This window comes from Python bivittatus, unplaced genomic scaffold (assembly GCF_059951505.1).
Source record: "Python bivittatus isolate LINGU-HERP-01145 unplaced genomic scaffold, Pbiv_v1 ctg000350_np1212, whole genome shotgun sequence".
NCBI classification, from domain to species: Eukaryota; Metazoa; Chordata; class Lepidosauria; order Squamata; family Pythonidae; genus Python; species Python bivittatus.
The window spans coordinates 38,855,516-38,877,500 of NW_028277074.1; the positions used below are offsets into that span (position 1 = coordinate 38,855,516).

At 36.3% G+C, this 21,985-nt stretch overlaps 1 protein-coding gene across 19 annotated transcripts in view; it reads right to left on the reverse strand.

The window, feature by feature from the left end:
* Window positions 1-9,570: 9,570 nt before the first annotated feature.
* The window catches only part of LOC112541749 (uncharacterized), a 138,113-nt gene continuing 125,698 nt past the window's right edge, over window positions 9,571-21,985 (reverse strand). For 7 of the 19 annotated variants that reach the window (XM_088144970.1, XM_088144969.1, XM_088144964.1 and 4 more), the window contains 4 exons: window positions 16,067-16,141; window positions 15,382-15,460; window positions 14,080-14,235; window positions 9,571-11,944 (listed from right to left, as the gene is read on the reverse strand). In XM_088144970.1, the coding sequence (XP_088001096.1) occupies window positions 11,931-11,944; window positions 14,080-14,235; window positions 15,382-15,460; window positions 16,067-16,141 (324 nt within the window). In that variant the 3' untranslated portion in view covers window positions 9,571-11,930. Of the gene's footprint in view, window positions 11,945-14,079; window positions 16,142-21,985 lie in introns of all 19 variants that reach the window. The other 12 variants (XR_015796853.1, XR_015796847.1, XR_015796845.1 and 9 more) reach the window with 6 other exon arrangements.

Consider the following 21,985-nt stretch of genomic DNA (forward strand, 5'->3'; position numbering starts at 1 on the left):
CATTCAATATCCCAAAATATCTAGCTGTTTATTCCTTTTTCTATATTATTGGATAAGAGAAAGCAATAATAAATGTCCTTTTGAACATTCTGCTTTTGAAGCTTCTGTCAGTTCCATCATTGTTGTATTCCCCTCATTTTTTCTTTAAACATCTGAAGTAGTTTCTTTCAATATTGTTTTACTTCTTCTTTTTGTGCATTCTCTTAGTACGATTTTCCATTATAATCTTGTATAATCTTTTTCTCACCCTCAGTGCCAAGAACAAGTCTGTCCCTCTTCATTTATCAGTTGATTAACCCTTTTAATTCTCAGTTTATAGGCCTCACAATAATTCTGTTTAATGTTTCTGATTTCTTGTACTATTTCTTCCTTTTCCATTGATCCCGTTTTATGTTTAATTAAGTCCATTTTAGCTTTAATATCTTTTTTTCTTTTTTTTTGCGGGAATTTCTGCAGCTCTTCTTCCAGTTTTTTATAGTCATCCTCAATAGTTTAAAGATCTTTTTCTGCATTGTGTTTCTCGTATAATTTATTATCTTGATAAACCTTTATTGAGTCAAAGGATTCTTTATCTTTGTTCTTGCCAAAAATAAAATAAAAAAAGCAAGAGGAGAAAAAAAAAAAGAAGAGGAGGGAAAAGACTAAGTCTCTTTAAAAAAAATCCAACTGAGGGGGGAATGGAGAGCAAAGCAGAGCTTCTAGCAGAAAGAAGAGCTACTGCCACTAATCAGGGCTCTTGTGACTAGCTCAAACTTTCCATCTTGATATTTTCAAAATCGCTTTCAACTCCGCTTTCTTGTTTATAGTTACGGATGGCACCTGTATAAACATGCACATCCCACTATCTTTTTAGAAAGCACAGGGTCTTTGAGCATGCGTCACAATAGAAGAAAAAAAGCACTATGTCGAGCCTCTGGATGGCAGTGCAACTTTCTTTCATTTACTTTCTCTTAACTCCACTTTCCCCATTTCAAAATCAAAAAGTATAAATTTCTTATAACGATAAAGAAATCTTAGTCAAAAAAAAAGGCTTAAGATAAAGAGTTATTGAGTATTAAAAAGAAAAGGCCAATCCAGTTAAAAATATATTTTTTTAAGAGAAAAACATCTTGCCAATTCCACTAAAAAGGGAAAGTTGAAAAGAAAAAAAATTTCCCCCCTTTTTTTATAAGGCTCAATCTCGCCGCTTAATCCACTTTTCTTCACTTTTAAAAATCTCTTTAAGTTACTTAAGGTGTTCTCTAAGAATAGTTGAATAGTAAAAGTCCATCTCACCCAGTTGACACCCCTCTCTTCCTTCTTCCTTTGGAGCTGCCCCGGCTTTCGCAGCCATTTTCGCTGCCTCTCCTCCGCCGGCTTCAAGAGCTTCTCCCGGGATCAATCTGGGACTTGCGGCGTCCCTGAGATCCGCGGGACGCGCCCTTTGCGATCGCCATCTCTACGGGACAGCTTAGGTCCATCGGGACCGTCCAGGGGAGGAGATATCGGCTGCGGTCCTGGGAGCCCAGGATCGCCCGCTGTATCGCCGCGACGCCAGCTCCGCCCTCTAGATTCTTTACTGGATAATTAGGAGACGGCTATGCTATCATATCGTCCCCCTGGTTTTCTTTACTTAAACGAAAGGGGAAAGCATAAAAATGTAATATAGTAAAATCCATAAAGGCATCTGGTTGAAATTTGGTAAAGTTATTTTTCTCTAAAAAAAGAAGCAGCAGCAGCAATTGCAGGGATTGTTATTCTTCTTTATACACTCAGATGGAATCTTGCACTGCACTGAATTTTGAATCTCAGATTAATGTTATTCCATTTTGTTGCATCTCAAATCTTGAATCTCAGTTTCTAATTGAATCATGTTTGATTCATACATACTTAATCATTGTCTAATAATCATCTTATGCTACCAAGCCTTGCAAACACAAAAATTGAATAATCAATCTCTAATTTCTAATGGCAGATAATACTTCTATTGTACAAGTCATTGACCCATAAATTAACTTTTCAATGTGTTTCACATGGATTCAGCTGATGGTTTTTATTGCTTTGATTGATGCTTTGCCCAAGAACCTTTTATGCCATTTATTTTGTAAATACTGCAGCAAAGTATATGTGCGCATATGCTGCTAGAATATTTAGCAAAAGTAATGCCATTTGAGAATGGAAGAAACACCATTTGAATGAGGCTAGAAGAGCCTTGAGCAGATGGAAGGTAAAGAAAGAAGACAAAGACATCCCTAAGCAAGGATGTGCCTAACCATTATGCACATGCTAAAGAGATAAAAATCAAAGTATAAAGGTGGGTGGGGGGGATATTCAGCAGTGGTCCTGTGCAGCCACCACTCAACCCTGCTTGCTTGCTGGGCTTGAGCTCTTTTAAATGAATAAAAACTTGATTCTCCACAAGTGTCATCTAGCATCTTCTCTCCCACCTTGGAAACGAGCATCAGGAAGGGTTTCTTTCTTCCAACAGTATGTATGTATGCATGTATGTATGTGTATGTGTGTGCATAGTATACCTCATTACAATACACACATACATACATATACATAACTAATGTATTAGTACTTACATAATGTATTCCTTATGTATTACTAATGTTGTTGAGCATAAATTAGGGCAAATGCAGGATTCACATTTAGGAATTAAATGGATTAAATAATTGTGTAAGTGTAGGCGCAGTAAAAGCACTTTTAATAAATAGAAAGCTTTATTTTTTTTACAGGTGTAAATAGCAGTTGCACTTTGATGAAAAAGTGTCAAAAAATCTATGATAATCTCAGCTCAAAGCAGGGCATTAAGAAGAAATAGCTGAACCATTTTGCATACTTCCTCTTCTCAATGTGACTTTCTTCCCTGTGACCTTTGTGTGTGTGTGTGTGTGTGTGTGTGTGTGTGTGTCAGATTGGATTCCAGTCTAAAAAATCAATATATTCTCAAATCCTCAGTAACATACCAAGATAAATTATAAATTCTCACAAACTGATCTCAGCAGTGTCTACTTTTTTATTAAATGTATTATACAGGGAGGAATGCTTTGTAATATCTGCAAAGATCCATGTATTAGAATCAATCCATTGTAAAATTGTAAAATTATCTTGGAATTTACAAATTAGAAAGCGGGTTCCTAAAATGCTTGGATGGTTTTTGGTGTGTCTACCATTAATGTTAAAGAAGCTTAAAAGTTTGTTAAACTAATGGAAGGTAAACTTGTTACCAATTTGTTCATGTAGATTAAATCACTGTATGCTTTCTTTCTTTTCACTGTATGTACATTTTTATTGTCTTCAGAAGTGCCAGAGGGTGTGAATAACAGCTGATTTGTCTGTTTCATTTTATCTAGGGCAACACCTACAATGTTATACCTGCATTTTTTTTTTTTAGTAGATATAATTCCTTATGACAAACAGACTTATATTTGTGGAGCCTCAGAGATAGAGGACATAACACATACATTATTTGAATGTCAACTGTATAAGAAAGAAAGATCAATATCTTGCACTGCACATTAGACAAACAGCTTTTGGGAATTTTGAATTTTACATTCAAACAACATATTTCATGTGCAGGCAGAACCCAAGAATTACATATAATATGGCCTGTTATCTGAACAAAACAGTATAATTAAGAACTGTATATGTGGATCTGATTGGGGTAAATTGTGATACAGAAATATCATTAGCATTTTCTTTTAATTATGCCTTTTACTCTATTTTGTAACACACGGTCTTATTATTGTTCTGTATTTTATATTTTTAAATTCTGATATGGCCTAATGGTTAATCAATAAATTATGATGATGATGATTATTGACAGAAAAAGTTAAGTTCCAGTAGAGAATCTGTAGTATCAAGCCTCTGGATGGCACATAAGGTTTCAGGATGATATCTGATTATATAGGTTTCCTTGCTTTCTTGTTTTAGTTAATTATTTAAAGCAGACAATGACAAAGAATGCACTTATCAATAGTACAGATGGTGGTAGAATAATTTCAGTAGGTATTCAGAATACTGATTCAGATCACGTGTTACATTATCTTACAAGAAACAACTTTTAAAAACAGGAACAAAAATATATGAAAAGTCTTTTACTTTTTCTGTAAGAAATTTGAACCATGATGCTTATCTCAGACAAGTGGATTGTTTGGAGGGGACTCAGATCACCTCATATGCTAAAATATGACATCATGCTCAAATGCTTAAACATGCAATATTTGTAACTAGGCAGTTATTCGTAGAATGACTGACTCTGTTGTATTATTGCTTCCTAGATGCTTCACATTTCTTCCAGTGGGCATGCCTTCTCCTTCCAGTTGCTATTTCTACCAGCCAAAGTCTAATTTTCTTTTCCTTGTCATAATAATACTCCAAATACTATTGGGAATCATGGCCCAATAATATGTTCCTAATCTCAAAAAAATGAGAGCTAGCTTGGTGTAGTGGCTAAGGCATTGTTGTCCAAACTTGGCCGCTTAAGATGAGTGGACTTCAACTCCCAGAATTCCCCAGCCAGCATGGCTGGCTGGGGAATTCTGGGAGTTGAAGTCCACTCATCTTAAAGTGGCCAAGTTTGGACAACACTGGGCTAAGGCATCAGGCTAGAAAACAGGAGACCGTGAGTTCTAGTCCCACCTTAGGCACGAAGCCAGCTGGGTGACTTTGGGCCAGTCACTCTCGCTCAGCCCTAAGAAGAAGGCAATGGCAAACCACTTCCAAAACTCTTGCCAAGAAAACTGCAGGGACTAGTCCAGGCAGTCACCAGGATCCAACACCGGCATAAAGTCACAAAAAAGAAAAAAACCACAAAAGCAAGGTGCCTATTTCAGCATTTAAATTTGAACTGCCAGAGTTCTATTCCTAACCTAAAATACCACATATTCTTCTATTGTATTTGCAAACAATATATAGTTACCTTTGAATGCTGCACAAAAAATGCTTCAATAGTATATCTGTCAGCTAAATGAGTTCCTGAAACTTTTGCAAAGGCTTCTATGTTTTTTTTTCCTAACTACCCTTTGATGGAAGTCACCAGCAGCTAGAGAGAAACCTGATTTTGAATTATTTTTTCTTCATAAATACATAAAAGTGACATTTGACCTGCCTGTTTTCCCAGAAGTACTGCAAAATGGGATTGTTTTATTATTTGCTTGAGATAAATGATTCAGTATCAAAGAGACCCAGACAAGTGTGATGTCTGGAAGTAATACCTCTGCAAGCAAAGAACACCAAATAGATTCCAATATTGCTTCAGGGGAAACATTTTACCAGAAACATAATGATCCTGTTACCCATGTTAAAAAAAAAAACCTAGAGTTTCACTTTAGTTCTTCACATTTATCCACTCCCAGAAATTCATCTCAAAAGCTCTTTCTTTAGAGAAAAACCTTTGAAGAGCGTAACATAAGCCAATCCTCTTTTGCTTTATTGTTCCAACTAAGATAACATACTCAGGTAGCAGACTATGGCAAAGACTATTTTCCTGAAGTGTGGGGGAGGGAGAGGTTTCTAGGCTGTTTGTAGGTGCTTTTCTTACCTTTTTAGCAAGAGAAATTACTGTTAAAAATTAAACCTTGAGGAACTTGAGTGCATTCATATTTCCCTACACAGCCATGAGAGAAAACTCACTTTCCATGACAGGAACTTAGCCGTACCTAGGGATGTGACAATTTGCTTCATCAATTAGTGAAGACATTTTCCAGTTTCAGCAACTGGACAGTTTCTCAATCTGTGCAAAAAGAAATGTGAAAACTAAGGAGAACCATATATTTGTGGATGAATTAAAGAATTGTTGATAGCATATGAAATGAAGAGCGTCACTTGTACAGTAATAAGACCATGAAGCAATTTACAGTTAAAAGTAAATAATGTTTCTTAACACAGCAGATCCAAGTGAACGAGGATGACCATTTTCCAGTTAATTGAATGTCAAAAACAAAAAAGCAGTTGGTATCAAGCTAAAGAATTCAGTCAAGTAGTTTCAGAAAAGCTGAAACAATTAATGGGTGGAATTATCCTTGAATAACCTACTGTCTACAGAGTTGTTTTGAAGAGCTAATCTTTGTATTGATAATGTCAAATACCTGAGAAGCATCTGTTATTTAGGTATTATTGAATAACTATGTGACCTAAGATGTACTATTTACTCTGTATACAGAATACAGAATACTTTAATGGCCAAGTATAAAATATATACAAGGAATTTGTATATATAGATGAAGTGATTAAAGATGTAAATTTCTGGGATTTAATCTAAACATTCCCTATACCTGAGGGTAAATTCACAACTCCTGGCCTTCATTCTGAGAAAGCCAGCACTGAGCTCTTCTACTGAGGAATAGCTCAATTGATGGCATTTTCCCCCCTAAGCTCCAAGATCCAACACATGTTGATACTGCAGATATTTCACTGGTACTTATTCTTGTGATGTATGGTAATACTACAAGGTGAAGTTTATAAAATGAGACAGGGATGATCATTTTTCTAAGGACAAAACTATATTTTTGAGACAGGAAACTATGTTATAGCAACCAAATAGATAAAGATTTTAATCTAGACCAAATCTGTGTTTGCACCTCCTACTATGCCATGATGTGGCTTGCTTTGTCTTGCTTAAGCATGGTGGATGAAACTAGCCATTGTGGTATTTTAAATTTAATTGATATTGTGTATTTAGCCAGTGTGGCTCATTCAGAACATCATGTTTAAACTTATATGACAGAACAAGAATTTAGACAGAGCTCCAGGGAATCAAATAGATTAGCAAATGGATACCAATAACAGAGTCATCCAGGAAAAAGAAAAATAGGCTAATTGTTCTGTGCTGAGGAAATCAAGAGATGACTGTGAAATCTTTAATATATTTATTTCAGAATAGACATTATGGAAGTATTATCATGCATAACAATGGAATGCACAGTTGCACATTTTCTCTAAAGGGTGTTTCATTTAATTGACAGGGACTGACTTTGCAGAAACATTACCAAAGCCAAATGACTGAAGAAGAAACGGCAGACTTTTTGTCATTTTATTTTAGTTTTGTTTCCTATAAATTTTATAATAGAAACCGCCCATGACAGCATTCCTATATCTAGTTCATGATTCAGGAAACAAGCAGGTGATATTATGAAAGCATGGATGGATGGAAGGAGGGAGGGATGGATGGATATTCCAAATGAGAAAGAATTTACTGTACAATTAGAAAATCTCTAATTAATAAACTGGTAGATATTTAATGCCATTCACTTAAACATTAACAATGATTGGTGTATACCTAACATTGGTGTGTGTGCATGCACATAACTCTGCATTTTGAATCAAATTTTCACCCAGTAAACATCAAGTATAGGGACCAGGGATGTTTCCAAATACCCCATCCTTGTGTTCATTCTAAGCTAAGACTCCTCTGAAGATAGGTATCAGTTCTTGATCAGATACTTCAATATCTTAGGAAAACTCAGGCAGTCCAAAGCTCCAAGTGAACATGAAAGGAATGCAAACTATTTTGGAAAAGAACCACATAGTTTCAAAGAAAGTAGGAACCTGTAGCAATCTACTTCAATTTGACATGTGGATTTTGTTTAAAGAGCATGTGTGCGTGTGTGATTTTTTGCCATTGAGTAATCTTATATCATTTAAATAATGCTGGCTTTTCTTTTCGTTTTAAGCTCAGAATGAAGCAATGTCTTTGAAAGGAATGAAATAGCAACAATAGAAAGAAATAATCACCCTGCATTACTGCGTGATAAAATCTGGCTTTTTTGTGCAACATCATTAGGCCCTTTTAGCTTCTAGCCAAAGTGTCACTGTGGCCTTTGAAAATACCAATTTCTATATTTCCGTTCATAGATAAGGAGGACATAAGGAAAGCTATCTGACAAGGAACTGGTAACTTATTTATTTTCTGGGTCTTTGGGGAAAATGAAATTAAAAAGAGCATCATAATATTAAAATCTTCATTTACTAGTAGCACTTTTTTAAAGAAATTATTTGAATTCTGACTGTACAAAAAAATTGAGCAGACTGAAGATAATTCCACAGAAGTCTGCTATAACTTTTTTCAATAGAAAGATTATCTGTAATATCAGGGTTATCTTTGGTGAAAGTGATTCTCTTTGAGTTTTCTCTGTATCAAGACTGTTAACCACTAAGCAAGCATTTTGGGTGATACAAAAAAAAACAACCCTTATTCTCCTCTAGGTAAGATTTGTTTTCTTTACTTCAAGTTTCTGTTTGCAGCTTTATTCCCCTAGGACCTTGGAAAAAAAGAAATGAAACGATTCAGAGAAACAAAATGCTGCTTCAATACATAGAGGTTTCTTTCCCATTCTCTCTTTCCCCTCTTTTCTAATGACAGTTTATGGACTTCTAAAAAAAAAATGTGTCTCAGAGTTGGAAGGCCTTGGAATGATAAACTATCAGAGATTTCACCAAAAAAAAAATCAGTAAGAATATCTTGAAAAACATTTCCTAAAGTGATCTACTAGACTTATCTAAACGATAATTCAGAGGCTTTTGTCCTTATTTAGGTTGCAGCCTGGGAGTATTTTACTTGGCAATAGGCCTTAGGGCATTTCCAGAACTAGCCTTTCCATTACCCAAGTCTTCTAAGTTCATAGCTGGAATGGAAAAGGGCTTTGATGGGCTATTCTAATTATTAAAGTTTCAGAAGACTCTGAGCTTTTCTGTACAGTGCACCTGTAGCCCTTGCTGAAAACAAACAGCAGAACAGAACATGTGAACAGAAACGTTGTTGCTTAGCTGGTGACATATAAATAAGTGACTCAGTCTCGTTTCTTAAGAAAAATAAACTCTTTGTTCCTTAAAAAACTAAAAATAAAAGTAGCATAGTGCAGGTTTCTTACATGCTCATTGCAATGGCATACTCTTTAGCATGCAGTTTCTGTATTTTGGCTCCTTCGTCCTGTGATTTTGCCACCTCATAGAAGTGAAAGAACTGGAAGATGGTTCATGCCAAGCAACCCCTGCAGGGACAACATGGGCTATCCAGTTAAAGGCAGTGCAGTAGGATGTTGCTGTTTCTGCACAACAGTAACTTTAAATTTGTCTTTGTTAAATGTCTTGTTATCTTCAGCCTATTTCTCTAATTTATCAAGATCATTTTGCATTTCCTGATTAACTTCTAGGAAATCAACTATCCCTCCCAAGCTGTGTTCTCTAGAGATTGGATAAGCCTTCCCTTCACATCAGGATGTCACAGGGTTCTTTTGTCAAATGCTTTGCTGAAATAAAGATCTATTGCATCTGCTGCATTACTACAGTCTACTAAATAGCAGCTAGTAGATCACTTTACTTATCAAAATATGTGATAAGTTTACGTGGCAATGCTTGTTCTTGTCAAATCCATGCTAAGTTCAAGTTGCTTTCAAGTTGTTTACAGATCAATTACTTAGTCATATTCTCTAAAATATTCCCAGGTATCAATGTCAGACTGATTGGTACCAGATACTGTACCTCCCTTATATACCAAAAAGGGAGGGAAACAGTACCCAGGGAACTATTTCCTGGGTACTGTTTCTCCTCCCTTTTTGATATATAGAGGAGGTATCTGGTACTTGATATATATCTGGTATCTGGTATTTGATATATAGAGGAGGCATTTTCCAGATTTACTCATAGATAATGGATAGAGGCATGGCTATATCATCAGCAAGTTCTTTCAGGACTCTCAGATGCAATTCATGTGGCCTTAAATTTTTTAAGTCATTTAAACTAAATACTGTAGGTATGCCTATTTCTGTCTGTCTCATACTTTAATTCTGTTCCATGGTGGAACACATAATCTGTTGTTCATGAAACAGGAATTAAAGGGTTTACATTACAGCTTTTATATATTTCACATTTCAAAATACTAGTAAAGTAATTCCAAAATTCAGTGAACATGTTCCAGAAAATTGTCTGTGTGGTAGGAAGGGGCTGTGAGCCCCCAAAATGTAGCTGGCTGTACATGGTTCTGGGCTGAGGTTGCCACCTACAAATCAGGTCTGGAAAATAAAGTCAGAGACCCAAAGACACTAGGGAATGCTGGGACATCCCACTGTATGTAGAAGTTGGATGGCCTGAATACAGTATGTGTGGAGAGAGAAAGAGATGAAATTTAAACATTTTTATAGGCATATAAATATACATATTGGGAAAAAATATGTCCATCTTAGAATTGATAGACTATTTGTCCATGTTCTATTGTAAAAATTCTCTTTTTTGCCTCTTTGCTTAAATCCATTACTTTAAAAAAAAAAAAAGCTGTTGCCATCTGATACATACCTTCTTGGGTATAAGCCCTATTGAACACAGAACATCTTACTTCTCTATAGACTTACATAGTACTATTACTACATATACAGTAACTTATCAAATAATGTTTATCCTTCCGGCCTCTTACATTCTGAGATTCACTGTCAATATGGCTGGCTTCAGATAGTGTATGTTAAAAATAAATGTTCAATTTATTTCCAAATTTCTAAAACGCAACTGGTTAAACCAGTAAAGCAGAATTAATTTTTGAAAACGACATCTTTTCAAAATAAAAAGGCCACCCTTTGTGCCTGTTTATTGTATCTGTTGGTTTCTTTGCTGTTTGGCCCCTTTTACTCTTGATTTTACTTTCTTCTCTCATTCACATTCAGTGTCTGAAAAGCTGCCCAGGAGCAACAGTCAAGACCTGAAAATGATTTGCTGATGCTTCTGGTTGCTTGGTTGGTTTTTGCTGGTCTGTTATCACATTGTATTTTGCTTTGTTTTTTTAAATAAAAAGGCATTGGCTCAGACTTTGGAAATAATCTGGCAGAACTGAGTAGAGTAGTAGCTCCACTTTGGCTTGCCTTCAGGTCTACTTAATCGCAGGTTCTTTCTATCTCTCCTGTTTATGAACAGATTTGCCCCAAAGTAATAATTGTCACCTTTCTGCATTGGCCAGTGACATGAGACACAATTATTGCCAACAGGTACTGTAGCTGTTAACCTAAGAACTCCTCCAGACAAAGCACTACCTCAACCGCTATGCTTGCATCTTCTTTCTCCAATCCCCCCTCCAATCTTGTGCCACTATTGTACAGTGAACTAATTCCTTAAGATTGGTAACATGGAAACATATTAGTCATGTGGCTGACTTCCTCTATGTGGTGATCGTAGCCACTCCTGAAAGAGTCAAAGAATAGTCAAGTCAATTAGTCATACTAGGACATGATATACTTCAATTGTTGTAAGCCATGCTTTATTAAAAATGGTTGGGTTCCACATCCAACTCTTGGAGTTGGATGGCCAATAAATTTAAATAAATAAATAAATTCACACTAAACCAAATCAAAATAAAATATATCCAGCCAGTTAGTATATACGTTTGTGTGTATGTATATTTCTGATCTGGCTAAAAAGAAAAAGAAAGAAAACATAATGATCAAATCATTTTATCAAATCATTTTAATGTTCTTCAATTATTATATCCTGGATTCTCACAAGGTTATACATAGTTGGACCCCCCATATGAAACTTTTTCAACATTATGGTATTAAGAAATGTTTTTTTGTCCTTGCTTTCCAGGTAATTAAATTTCTAGTTCCAAATGAGCATTATAATTATAGAGCTGCAGACTTTAATTGGTTAATTAGTGTGATTAATCAATTTATGTTTTTTATCAGCAATTACAAACAACTTCCCATTAACTGATTAATGGCAGTATATGCTCTTACATCATTTTATTCTGTTTTGGTAAGCCATGGACCATTTACTGACTGTTGTAGCATCATATCAGGAACTTCTTTTCCCCTTTTCTCAGTCTTCATTGTATAGGCTTTTCCATGCTGCTCCAAATCAAAGAAGTTCCTTCCAAGCTGTCTCTTTGGGATGTGCTCTCAGCTACTATCTCATCTTTTACTATTAATGAAGTATTTCCCCCAGGTTATGTTTTTCTCTGAAATCCTTCATCTTAAACTGCCTGTAAAAAAAAAAAAAATCAATCAATCAATCAGGCAATTTACCTGGATTTCCAATCTTCTGCATGCCTCATATCATAATTTATTTTATCTTTTAAGCAGAAGCATCATGCCCGTGGGACTTTGCAAAGAGAAGATATCATCTGGGACATCTTGTGTCATGCAGTTATCAGTGGTAAAGGGACATGTTCTGCACTATGAGCCTCTGAAGGCACTCAGGCACTTTGAACCAATCACAGGACAATCATCCTTCAGACCTTTTCTGACAAACTAACTGGCTAATGCAGGGTGGTTTAAAAAGCATAGTGTATTCTACCTGCTTTGAATAAATACTTTGGTATTTGAATAGTTTCTACTTTCTAAGTTCTCAAAAAAGACAAGGAGTTGGGTTCTCTCACTTATAAACCAGGTAAATTGATTTAAATCAAATATCTTCCCCACAACACTCTCATCTTCTGTCTATCTGCTAAGATGCTTTGGGAAACCTCTGAGAATAGTGTGGAAAGTAGTGTGGAGAGACTGAGAAGGAGAAGAGGCAAATGCTGAACATAGTCCCTTCCCTTTCCATCTTAGCAAGAGCCTCCATCTTCTCTTTACCTGGCAGGAACATTGATTTTGCAGAAATGAAATATTTTATTGAACCCCTGTACCTTAAAAATATTTGTTCATTTCATTTTGGCAGACTTATGAAATTACACTTTTAAAATTAAAATGGCAAGTCTAAATATTACCCTTGATTTGTTTGTTCATTTTGTTAATCTCAAAAGCATGCCTATAGTTATGTACTAAGCTAGATAGCATAATGATGCTATGAGAGTAAAGTTAACCTCAGATACGAAGTCACTAAATCACTCTTGGTTGCCCTCAGTGGATGCTATTATCAAGGCCTTTATAGAGGTTGCAAGTTAATAATACATATAAAGAACTATAAATGCAGGATCCTCATCATCATTAAGTTATATATAATATACTTTCTGTTTCTGAAATAGTGCAGTGATGTTTGGTTTCTTTAGAAAAAACAGTTATTGGATATCTTTCAGTGCATGTGAAATATGTTAATAAGGCTTCAGCTTTTAATATTGCAGTCAACATGTTAATGAGCTTTTAGCTCCCATTTTAATATGCTTTTTAAACATATGTTTTGCTGTTTTATTTTGCTGGCTCAGATAGCAGCGATAGAATTATATTTCACTGTGTTTTATTGTAATCAGTTCCCTCTGGTCATCTTTCAGTAGAGAGGGAAATTCTTTAAACAACTTTTTTTGTTGTTTTGTTTTGTTTTCAAAAAGAACAGGCTTCACAACACTGGAAACATTCTCCATGCTCCCAATGCTTTCAAAATTCTCAAAATTTTATTTCTCTAAGCAGCAGCCAGCAACAGCAGCACTTTCTCCAATCTGCCTTTAGGTATCTGTTTATGAAGTCCAGAAATAAAAACCACGGCCAGCTCCTAGCCTTGTAAATAGTTTCCAGGGCCAATGATTTGCTGAATCTATGTAGCAAATTGTCTGTTCAGCAGTTGTTGAATTTGATGTATGATTGCCCCATGTGGGGTAATCTTAGGCTCATGACAATTGTCTAAAAGCCAGTTGCTTCTTAACTAATATATTGCCAGGGAAGTGATCACAATTTTCTGATCTAAAATAACTGCCACAAAACTACTGGTGCGAGGAGGAGGAGGAGGAGGAGGAGGAGGAGAAGGAGAAGGAGAAGGAGAAGGAGAAGGAGAAGGAGGAGGAGAAGGAGGAGGAGAAGGAGAATGAGAAGGAGAAGGAGAAGGAGAAGGAGAAGGAGAAGGAGAAGGAGAAGGAGAAGGAGAAGGAGAAGAAGAAGAAGAAGAAGAAGAAGAAGAAGAAGAAGAAGAAGAAGAAGAAGAAGAAGAAGAAGAAGAAGAAGAAGAAGAAGAAGAAGAAGAAGAAGAAGAAGAAGAAGAAGAAGAAGAAGAAGAAGAAAGTGTTTAACTATTTCCTCTACAGGTGATAAAAGAATATAATTACAGAATTGCTCATATTACAATTCAAGGCCAATCCGAATGATTTAGTTCCCCTTATGAAACTTGGCAGGAAATGAAACAAGAAAATGAGGAGCTAGTATTTCTACTCTCAGACACCAGTATCATAATAAAAGAAAATCTAACCCTTGTTCGGAGTGTCGCAAATATTTGCTTCTCTACTATATACATATGTTGCCATTTGATAAATGCTGTTTAAACTCAGCAAAATTGCAGGCAACAGAAATCCCCTCTCTGTGTGGCACAGAAGAAAGATTGCAACTGCAGGTCTCAAGTCCTTATCTGAAAAGGAAAAGAGATGATTGCCTTAACCTTTGTTATCAGTATGAGACTTGCTTTAATGCTCATAAAAGCTCAAAAGGACTTAAGAAGTCGAAGCTAGAGGAGCTTAATTTTTTTTTTCTCCCTGGCAATGAAGTGACTCACTCTTGAACAGAGAAACCTCTATGAAATGTTGGAGAACACATTTTAAGTACAGAGAAACAGTGCCACTCAGAGGTTATGTCCCACGGTACGTTGCTTTCACACAGTGCTTAAGCACAGGAACATACAGTCTAATAGGGAAACAAGAGCTTCACACAGTTCAGACCAGAGACTGCATCTCAGGAGTTTGCTGACTCAAATTTGACTACAATCATTAGCACTTGACACTACATTTAACATGTTATAAATTTAAAATCATTTCCTAGGAAGCTTTTGTGCCAGTTTGAAAGCAGGGAGGAAGGTGTGAGTTAACTTATTTGCTGCTCAGTCGCATCACGGCTGAAAGCACAAGATGCCTAATTTTTATGTTTCCTTAAGAGACAATGGCTCCACTTCCCTCTTGCTTCACCCCTGATCCTAAATTGGAAAGGCTACTATGGCACGTCTCCAGGTCCCTCTCCTTTGATAGTCCCCATAAAACAAGGAGGGTTGAAATTCATCTTTCGTCAGATTGTCTCGAACCTTCAGGAGGAGAGGAACAGGATGCTAAGTACTATAGTTTTCTTTCTCTTCCCCCTCCTTTTGTGTGTGTTTGTGTGTTGGGCAGAGTGAGGGTGATGAGATTGCTCTGTTGCTTCAGGACCTGGAGCAAATGAAGCGGGCAGTGATTTTTGTTCCTTGGTTTCAACATTTCAGAGTGACAGTGAGCACTATGGTAATCTTTAATTTGCTCCTGAGGGTTTGTCTGAGTAGGGAAAATGGTGATAACATGGAAGAGCTCAAAGTAATTGAAAACATATTGTATAGCTGATGTAGAATCCCTGGGCTCTACTGAAGTGATCCCCTCAGCATGAGCCGCTCAGCAGTAATCTCACTGTTATTTAATCTATGTTCATCTTGGAAACATAGTTTTAATTTTTCTGAAGCACTGAGGAATAGGGCTGGCCCTGTCCTTAAGCATATGGAGGTAGGTTAATTCTGGGGTTATCATTCAAAGGCAACAACCTGAGTTTTGGTAGAGGGGGCTGCAACTGTGATTTTCTGCCTCAGGTATCAAATGGGTCATCTCTTGATATATTCTGAGCTAGAAAAGAGAAGTTATATATGTTGACTTGGGCCACAAAGCTTGTGGTACTTGTTTATATCAATATGTAAATGTTATTTAGACATTTATAAACAGCTGCTGACTACCTCACCTCAACAAATAGAGTAAAATAAATATGTTTTAATTATTTGTATACCAATCATGCAGTAAAAGGCCTGATCAAAAACGCTTCCAACTTTGTTAATCCTTGAATTTTCAAAGGAACCATGTTCTAACCCCCAGAGACAGTCACTGACAAGACTTGGCTTCAGGTCATTGTAGACAAACTAGAACTTCCAAAGGCCAAAGCTCCTATTAAGAAACTCTGTAAACTATTTCCCAAGTGTATCATCATTGTTATGTCTGTCTTGTAGTAACTATCCCAACAGCTTTGCAAATTAGATTAAACATTTTACTAGGGCATCCTTGTGGCTATGATGCAGTGTCCTGAAAATTTCAACTAATTAAGCATCTATCTTATTCACTCCACAGAAGCCTCCAAGACATTTCACTTTTCCCCATTTCATTTTATTACCACATTTAAGATCAGGCCAAAGCACACAAATAACTTACAATTCAAAAAGCTAAGCAAGCAGTCAATCTTACCCATAGGCTGAATGGTTCCTTGCATTCTAAAATAATATACTGCCAAAATCTGTCTTCCAATTTCCAGAAAGTTATCTACAGATATGCAAGAAACATGCTCATCAACTTCATTCTCAAGATGCTTTCCACATCAGTTTAAGTTTTCTTTATTGTGAGATGACAAAGGGTGCTGTTGTTAATGATTTTAAGTACATACATTGAGTACATACATACACTGCCATCACTCTGCAGTTTCTTTGGATGACCACGCTCCTTGATCTAGAAAAAAAAATGTAGGAGGAGCTTCTTCATGATATCTTTCCTCAGGATTTAATAGAAATGTGGAAAACCAGGGAGAAATCAGAGAGATATGATTTATACCATCATATCTCACATTATAATGACAGCCAATTTGGTGTAGTGGCTAAAGGCACCAGGATGGAAACTGGGAGACTGTGATTTCTAATCCTGCCTTAGGCACAAAGCCAGCTGGGTGACCTTGGGCCAGTTATTCTCTTCTCTTTATTGAATTTAAGCAACTCAAGGAGTGTAATATTCAAAATTATCCTACTTATCAAAATATCACTGAATTTTATTTCTATTTGAAAAAAAATGAATAGCAAATTATTTTCCATTTAAACTGAGAGAGAGAGAGAGAGAGAGAAAAGAAGAAGAAGAAGAAGAAGAAGAAGAAGAAGAAGATGAATATTAAGAAGAGGAGGAGGAGGAGGAGGAGGAGGAGAAGGAAGGAAGGAAGGAAGGAAGGAAGGAAGGAAGGAAGGAAGGAAGGAAGGAAGGAAGGAAGGAAGGAAGGAAGGAAGGAAGGAAGATGATGATGCTTAGGAACAAAATAAAAATAAAATAAAATAAAATGCATAGCATTCTCATGCAAAATAAGCATTTTGAGGGCAATATTCTAGTCTAGCCTTCCTCTTACACAGAAGTTATATGAAAGGAATATTTACATGAATCAGTATATACATTTTTAATTTTCTACTTTTAATATAAAGTACTGCAGTTCAGCCACTGTTCCATAACAAAACAAACCTAGCCATAGAGTTGAAGTGATACACTTCACATTTTGGTGGGATCGGGTATTTTCATCAGTCATGATCACATGAAGGAAGGAAGAAGTAGTAAGTTTTGGATAAAATTACGAATTTACTTGTAATAAATGTATATACAAATTTGCCACATTCCTACTGAAATAGGTAAACTTGAAGACTATGGAGTAGTCAGGGTATCCACAGTCCTAAAAACAAAAACAGGCCACTTTTGTATTCAAGGATCTTTTTTTTTTTAAAGTGTCTGAATGTTTTAATAGATGGGGTGATAATGCAAAGTGGGTGGACTGCATCACAAACATGATATGGCCAGTGTTTGCTGCTGGTCCTGGAGAGGAAAATTGGGTGGGCATCTTTCTTTAAAATACCTTAGAGAATATTTTACTACTTTTTGTGAGTTTCTTGTGCTGCTGATTTTCAGGAATTCTGAATGGATCTCTGGGGGTAGTTGCAAAAAATAAGTTTGGGGGGGCGGCATGCAACCCTTGGAACATTAATTACATACCCCCTACTTAAAATTGGCCACACTTTATTACACTGGGTGATTATGTTTGAGGACTGGGGGCTTTCCTAATCCTAACCCTAGCCCTTGTTTTGACTGGCCACAAACTAAACCATTCAATAACATATTCTAGTTTGATAAACAGTTTATTTAAATGCTATTACCTGATTGGTTCCCCCATCTAAATTATACCCCAAATTTAGCTCAATTTTTGGGCATACTTAATATTGTAGGCAAAGCAACAGATAAAAACACTGATTGTAAGGTATATTTCTCTTCTGTAGTAAAACTAATAGCCTTAGGCAGTAAAGAAGACTCTGGCAGGCATGTCAGATTGGGAAAAGGACCATAAAGAAAAATGTGGTATCTTTAACAGCTACTTCCATAACTCCCTGCATACTGCAATTCTAAGGAACAGGAAATAAAAATGATACTAAAAAAGACCCAAAGGATGAACTTTCCAAACTTTTTTGCAGACGTGCTCTTCAACTCTTCTCATCTGCCTTGTTATTGTGGGTAAAACAATGATAGACTGTTGCAAAAGGTTCTCTGCACAAGCGAATGTTGCCAGAACCATGAACTGTATTTGGGTCATTCCTTTTGTTAATCAGAGCAATAGACATACAGTATGCTGACTGGTCCCTGTCTCTTCCTTGGAATGTTTTTCTTTTAATCAAAAGGTGCCTGGAAATCCTTTTCAGGGCAATCAGTTTTTGGCAATGCTTTTTGTTCGGGGAAGAAGAAAAACCATTAAGCTAACCCAGTTACCTGGCCTAATGTTTCTTACTTTTTGGGGGGGAGGGTCTCTTTCTGATTTTCTTTTGTCAGTCTTGACATTACTTCTTTTGTCTCTCTTTTTCCCAGGTAGGACCACCTGGACTAGCAATACTTTTGCCTCAGGGCAAAACGTCTCCTATAAAAGAAGAAGGAAAATTCTACTTCTGTCTCTTCTGTCTTTTTTACTCTATCAGTAGCTGAAGTCACTCAGAGGAATGAGAGAGGAGGATTGCCAACCCAGAGCTTTCTACTTCATTTTCCGTCTTTAGTTTATCACAGAGCAAAACTACTTTGAGCCATCTGCAGTCAAACCCCTCCTCACAGATTCACTTGAGCTTAGCCAGTGTAACCTTCAAGAGGGTGGGTGGGCCTAATACGTCAAGATGGTGAGCAATTGAAGCCTCACTAACCCTAACCCTTTTTTAAAATGTGTGATGCATGTACAATGCATGGAGGAAAGGGTGAGATCTTTGATTGGGCAGTTGTAGACAACATCTTGACTTTTTTTTTTATCTCTCTACCCCACTGAAGCCCCTGTCCCTTAGTATATATCTGTGTGTGCGTGTGTGCATGTGAATGTGAATGTGATTGTGAATGCTACAGCTCACCCTCTGTTGTGGCAGGAAGCTTCCAAAACTCTGCTTTTTTGGAAGGGGGCAGTGTTTGTGGCATTATTATCTCTTTCTGTTATCTCCTTCTGCCTTCTATCACTTCCTGAAGCCTCCATTTTCCCTGCCACTTTCTGAACTCATGCTTCATCTTTCATTTTTTTTTAATCAAATATGCTATTTTCAGATTCCTTGGCTTTCTTCCTAATCACATGTATTAAACCACCCAGATATTATTGATGATTTCATTCCTTTTTATTCTAGCCTAAAATATCTGTGCTATATTCTCCATAAATTGTCAATTATTTATTACTAGAATTGTTGTTGTTCATTTACTATTAGATTTGTGTTGTTTAATACGTTGCATTGTTTATTTATTATAGTTTCATTTTTTGACTTAACAGAACACATAAGCATGTTTAAGCATCTACATTTAGCATCCTGATAGAATTAGCCAATGGGAGACCCATTGCTTAATAATTGCCCACCCATTTTACTGTATTAGGACAGTTATGGACCAAATTGCTATGAAGCACATTAGGAGAAGAGTAAGCCTTTCAGCTGAAAGCAAATTGAGACAGAAGAGGCTGAAAAAGAAGATAAATGTTGAGAAAGTGATGAGAGAAGAAAACACCAAAGCAAAGAAAAAAAAAGAAAAGGAGAAAAGATCAAAAATAGAGACAAATGGTATAGAGAAATAACAGGAGGAGAAAAAGAAAACATTATCAGGAGAAGGAAGTAAAAGAAATTACTGAAGAAGAATAAAACAGATCAACAGGGTCTTCAGACAAGATCTGAATAACAGTAAAAGATGAAATTATAGAGATGAGGGATTGGATGAATTAGAATCCAATCAATCATAACCAACTGAATTTATTAAGCAAATATCATATTAGATGTCTCCCTTGGGATGTCTTGGTTGGGAAAATACCTTAGGACTTGGTGATTGTCTTTGAATTGTTAAAGCTTAATCTGAAGAAGATTCCTCAAAGGAGAAAGAAAAGTTAGGCAATCTTGCTGATTCCTATATGCTAGATAAGCCTTTTCTACTAGCCCAGGATCATCTGTACAGGAGTCTGATCCAAATTCATGCCCATAAAAGGCCAGAGCACCTGGACTGAATATCAGGAAGTGAGGAGATGCTAAAACACAGCTGAGAGTAGTTTGGTACATCTGGATGGTCTTGCAACCAGCATAAGCTGAATTATTCCAGGAAAGCTACAGACCTCAAAATAAAGTTTATTTCTGGAAACCCTATATTTACCAATTCATGTGACTAGCTATTCTTTGCCTTGAATCTTGGTTGCATGACTGATCTCCTTAGACTACCGGACTCCAACTTTCACTCTTGTTTTTGTCCATCTGGAACCTCAAACTAGGGCTTTGACTGACTTGGTCTAACTTCTGAACTGACATACTACTAGTCAGGTAGTGTTTTTATGGTTGTGAATAGGCCTTCTTGAAATTGCATGGTATTTCTCCAACAGCTGTCCTGTATAGAACCACTGTCTAATCTGTTACAAAATTCATTATTGCAACAATCACTGGCATAACATCTAAATATCCTCTATTAATTGACACTACTTTTGGACTGAAGTCAAAGGTGGTTTAATTTCTTAATGGACCATGTGTTGCAACCAGGAAACAGTAAGTATGTTGATATGTAATCTACCTGCACAATTCAATTATGAAATAAAGTTTGGTTAGTTAGTATTCCCTCTGTATGGATGAGACAAAATTCACAACAACAATGAAGTTGAAATTGCCTTGAATCACTACCTGATTCAGGGCCAAGAGATTGGAACTAAAATTATTTACTAACATTTTTAATACAAACCAAATTATTTATTGTGTACTCCCCACAGATTTGATCTAACCACAGTAAACCTAACAATGAAAAACTAAAATGCAGTTGAAGGTTTTACACATGAATACAAAATAAAAGCAACATATACCATAATGTATGTAGAATTACAATGAAAATAATACTGTTCAGTTATAAAGATGTGAACGTATTTGCCATTTAACTTTAGTAATATGTTTTAAGTAAATGTTTCCCACTGTCATTCTGTCAATCAATCTGGTTTATTGAATGAATAGATTTTCAAATCCTTCTTAAATGCATCCAAGGATATGTGGAACCAGAGTATACAGAGGAGAGAATTCCACAATCAAGGACCCAGTTCCTAAAATACATTCCGACAAGATGGAGCAACATACAAAAAAGGAACAGAAAAATGCTCCTGTCCTATTGTTCATGCTATATAAACAGAATTACATGACCTGGGACAGGTAATGGAAAACAACTAACTGCAAAACTTTGTACCAAAAACTTAAATTGGGCTCTGACTATAATAGGGACCCAGGTAAAGACTGCAGTGGGAGGAAATGTAGGGAAAATGAGACAGGTCCAGAACAATACATACTCCAAAGTTCTGAATCAAGGTTAGTAGTGTCAGGACAAAGAAGGATCTACCCATAAACTGTCAGAGTAGTCCAAGTGAGAAATCACCATGGCCTGAACTAATAAATGGACACAAACCAACAGATCTACTGTTTGGTAGGATAGTCTCATAGTTGCTGCTCTAAATAGCTAAAGGGAAATGTGTCACTTAGAGGAACCCTGAAGTTCCTGGCCACTAACACTGAAACCAGGTGAGAACACAGAAGGTAGAAAGGAGGAAAAGTTAATGGATCAGAATTTCCATCTTGTCTGTATTCTATTTTAACCAGTGTAACAGTGTACCATGATGAAATGTCTAAAAAGTATCTACACAGCCTCATTTATCTCAGGAAAAGAATGATAAAGCTGAGTATCTCTGGCATAGATATGGTATTTAAAGCCTAACTATGACATTCAGCAACCAAAGGTTGATGTGAATCCCAGGGTACTAGCACATCAAAGAAAAGTGAAGGTTTAAATGTACTGGAATAGGTTGCCTCCTGAAGTGGATGGTTCTCATTTACTAGAGGTCTTCAAACAGAGATT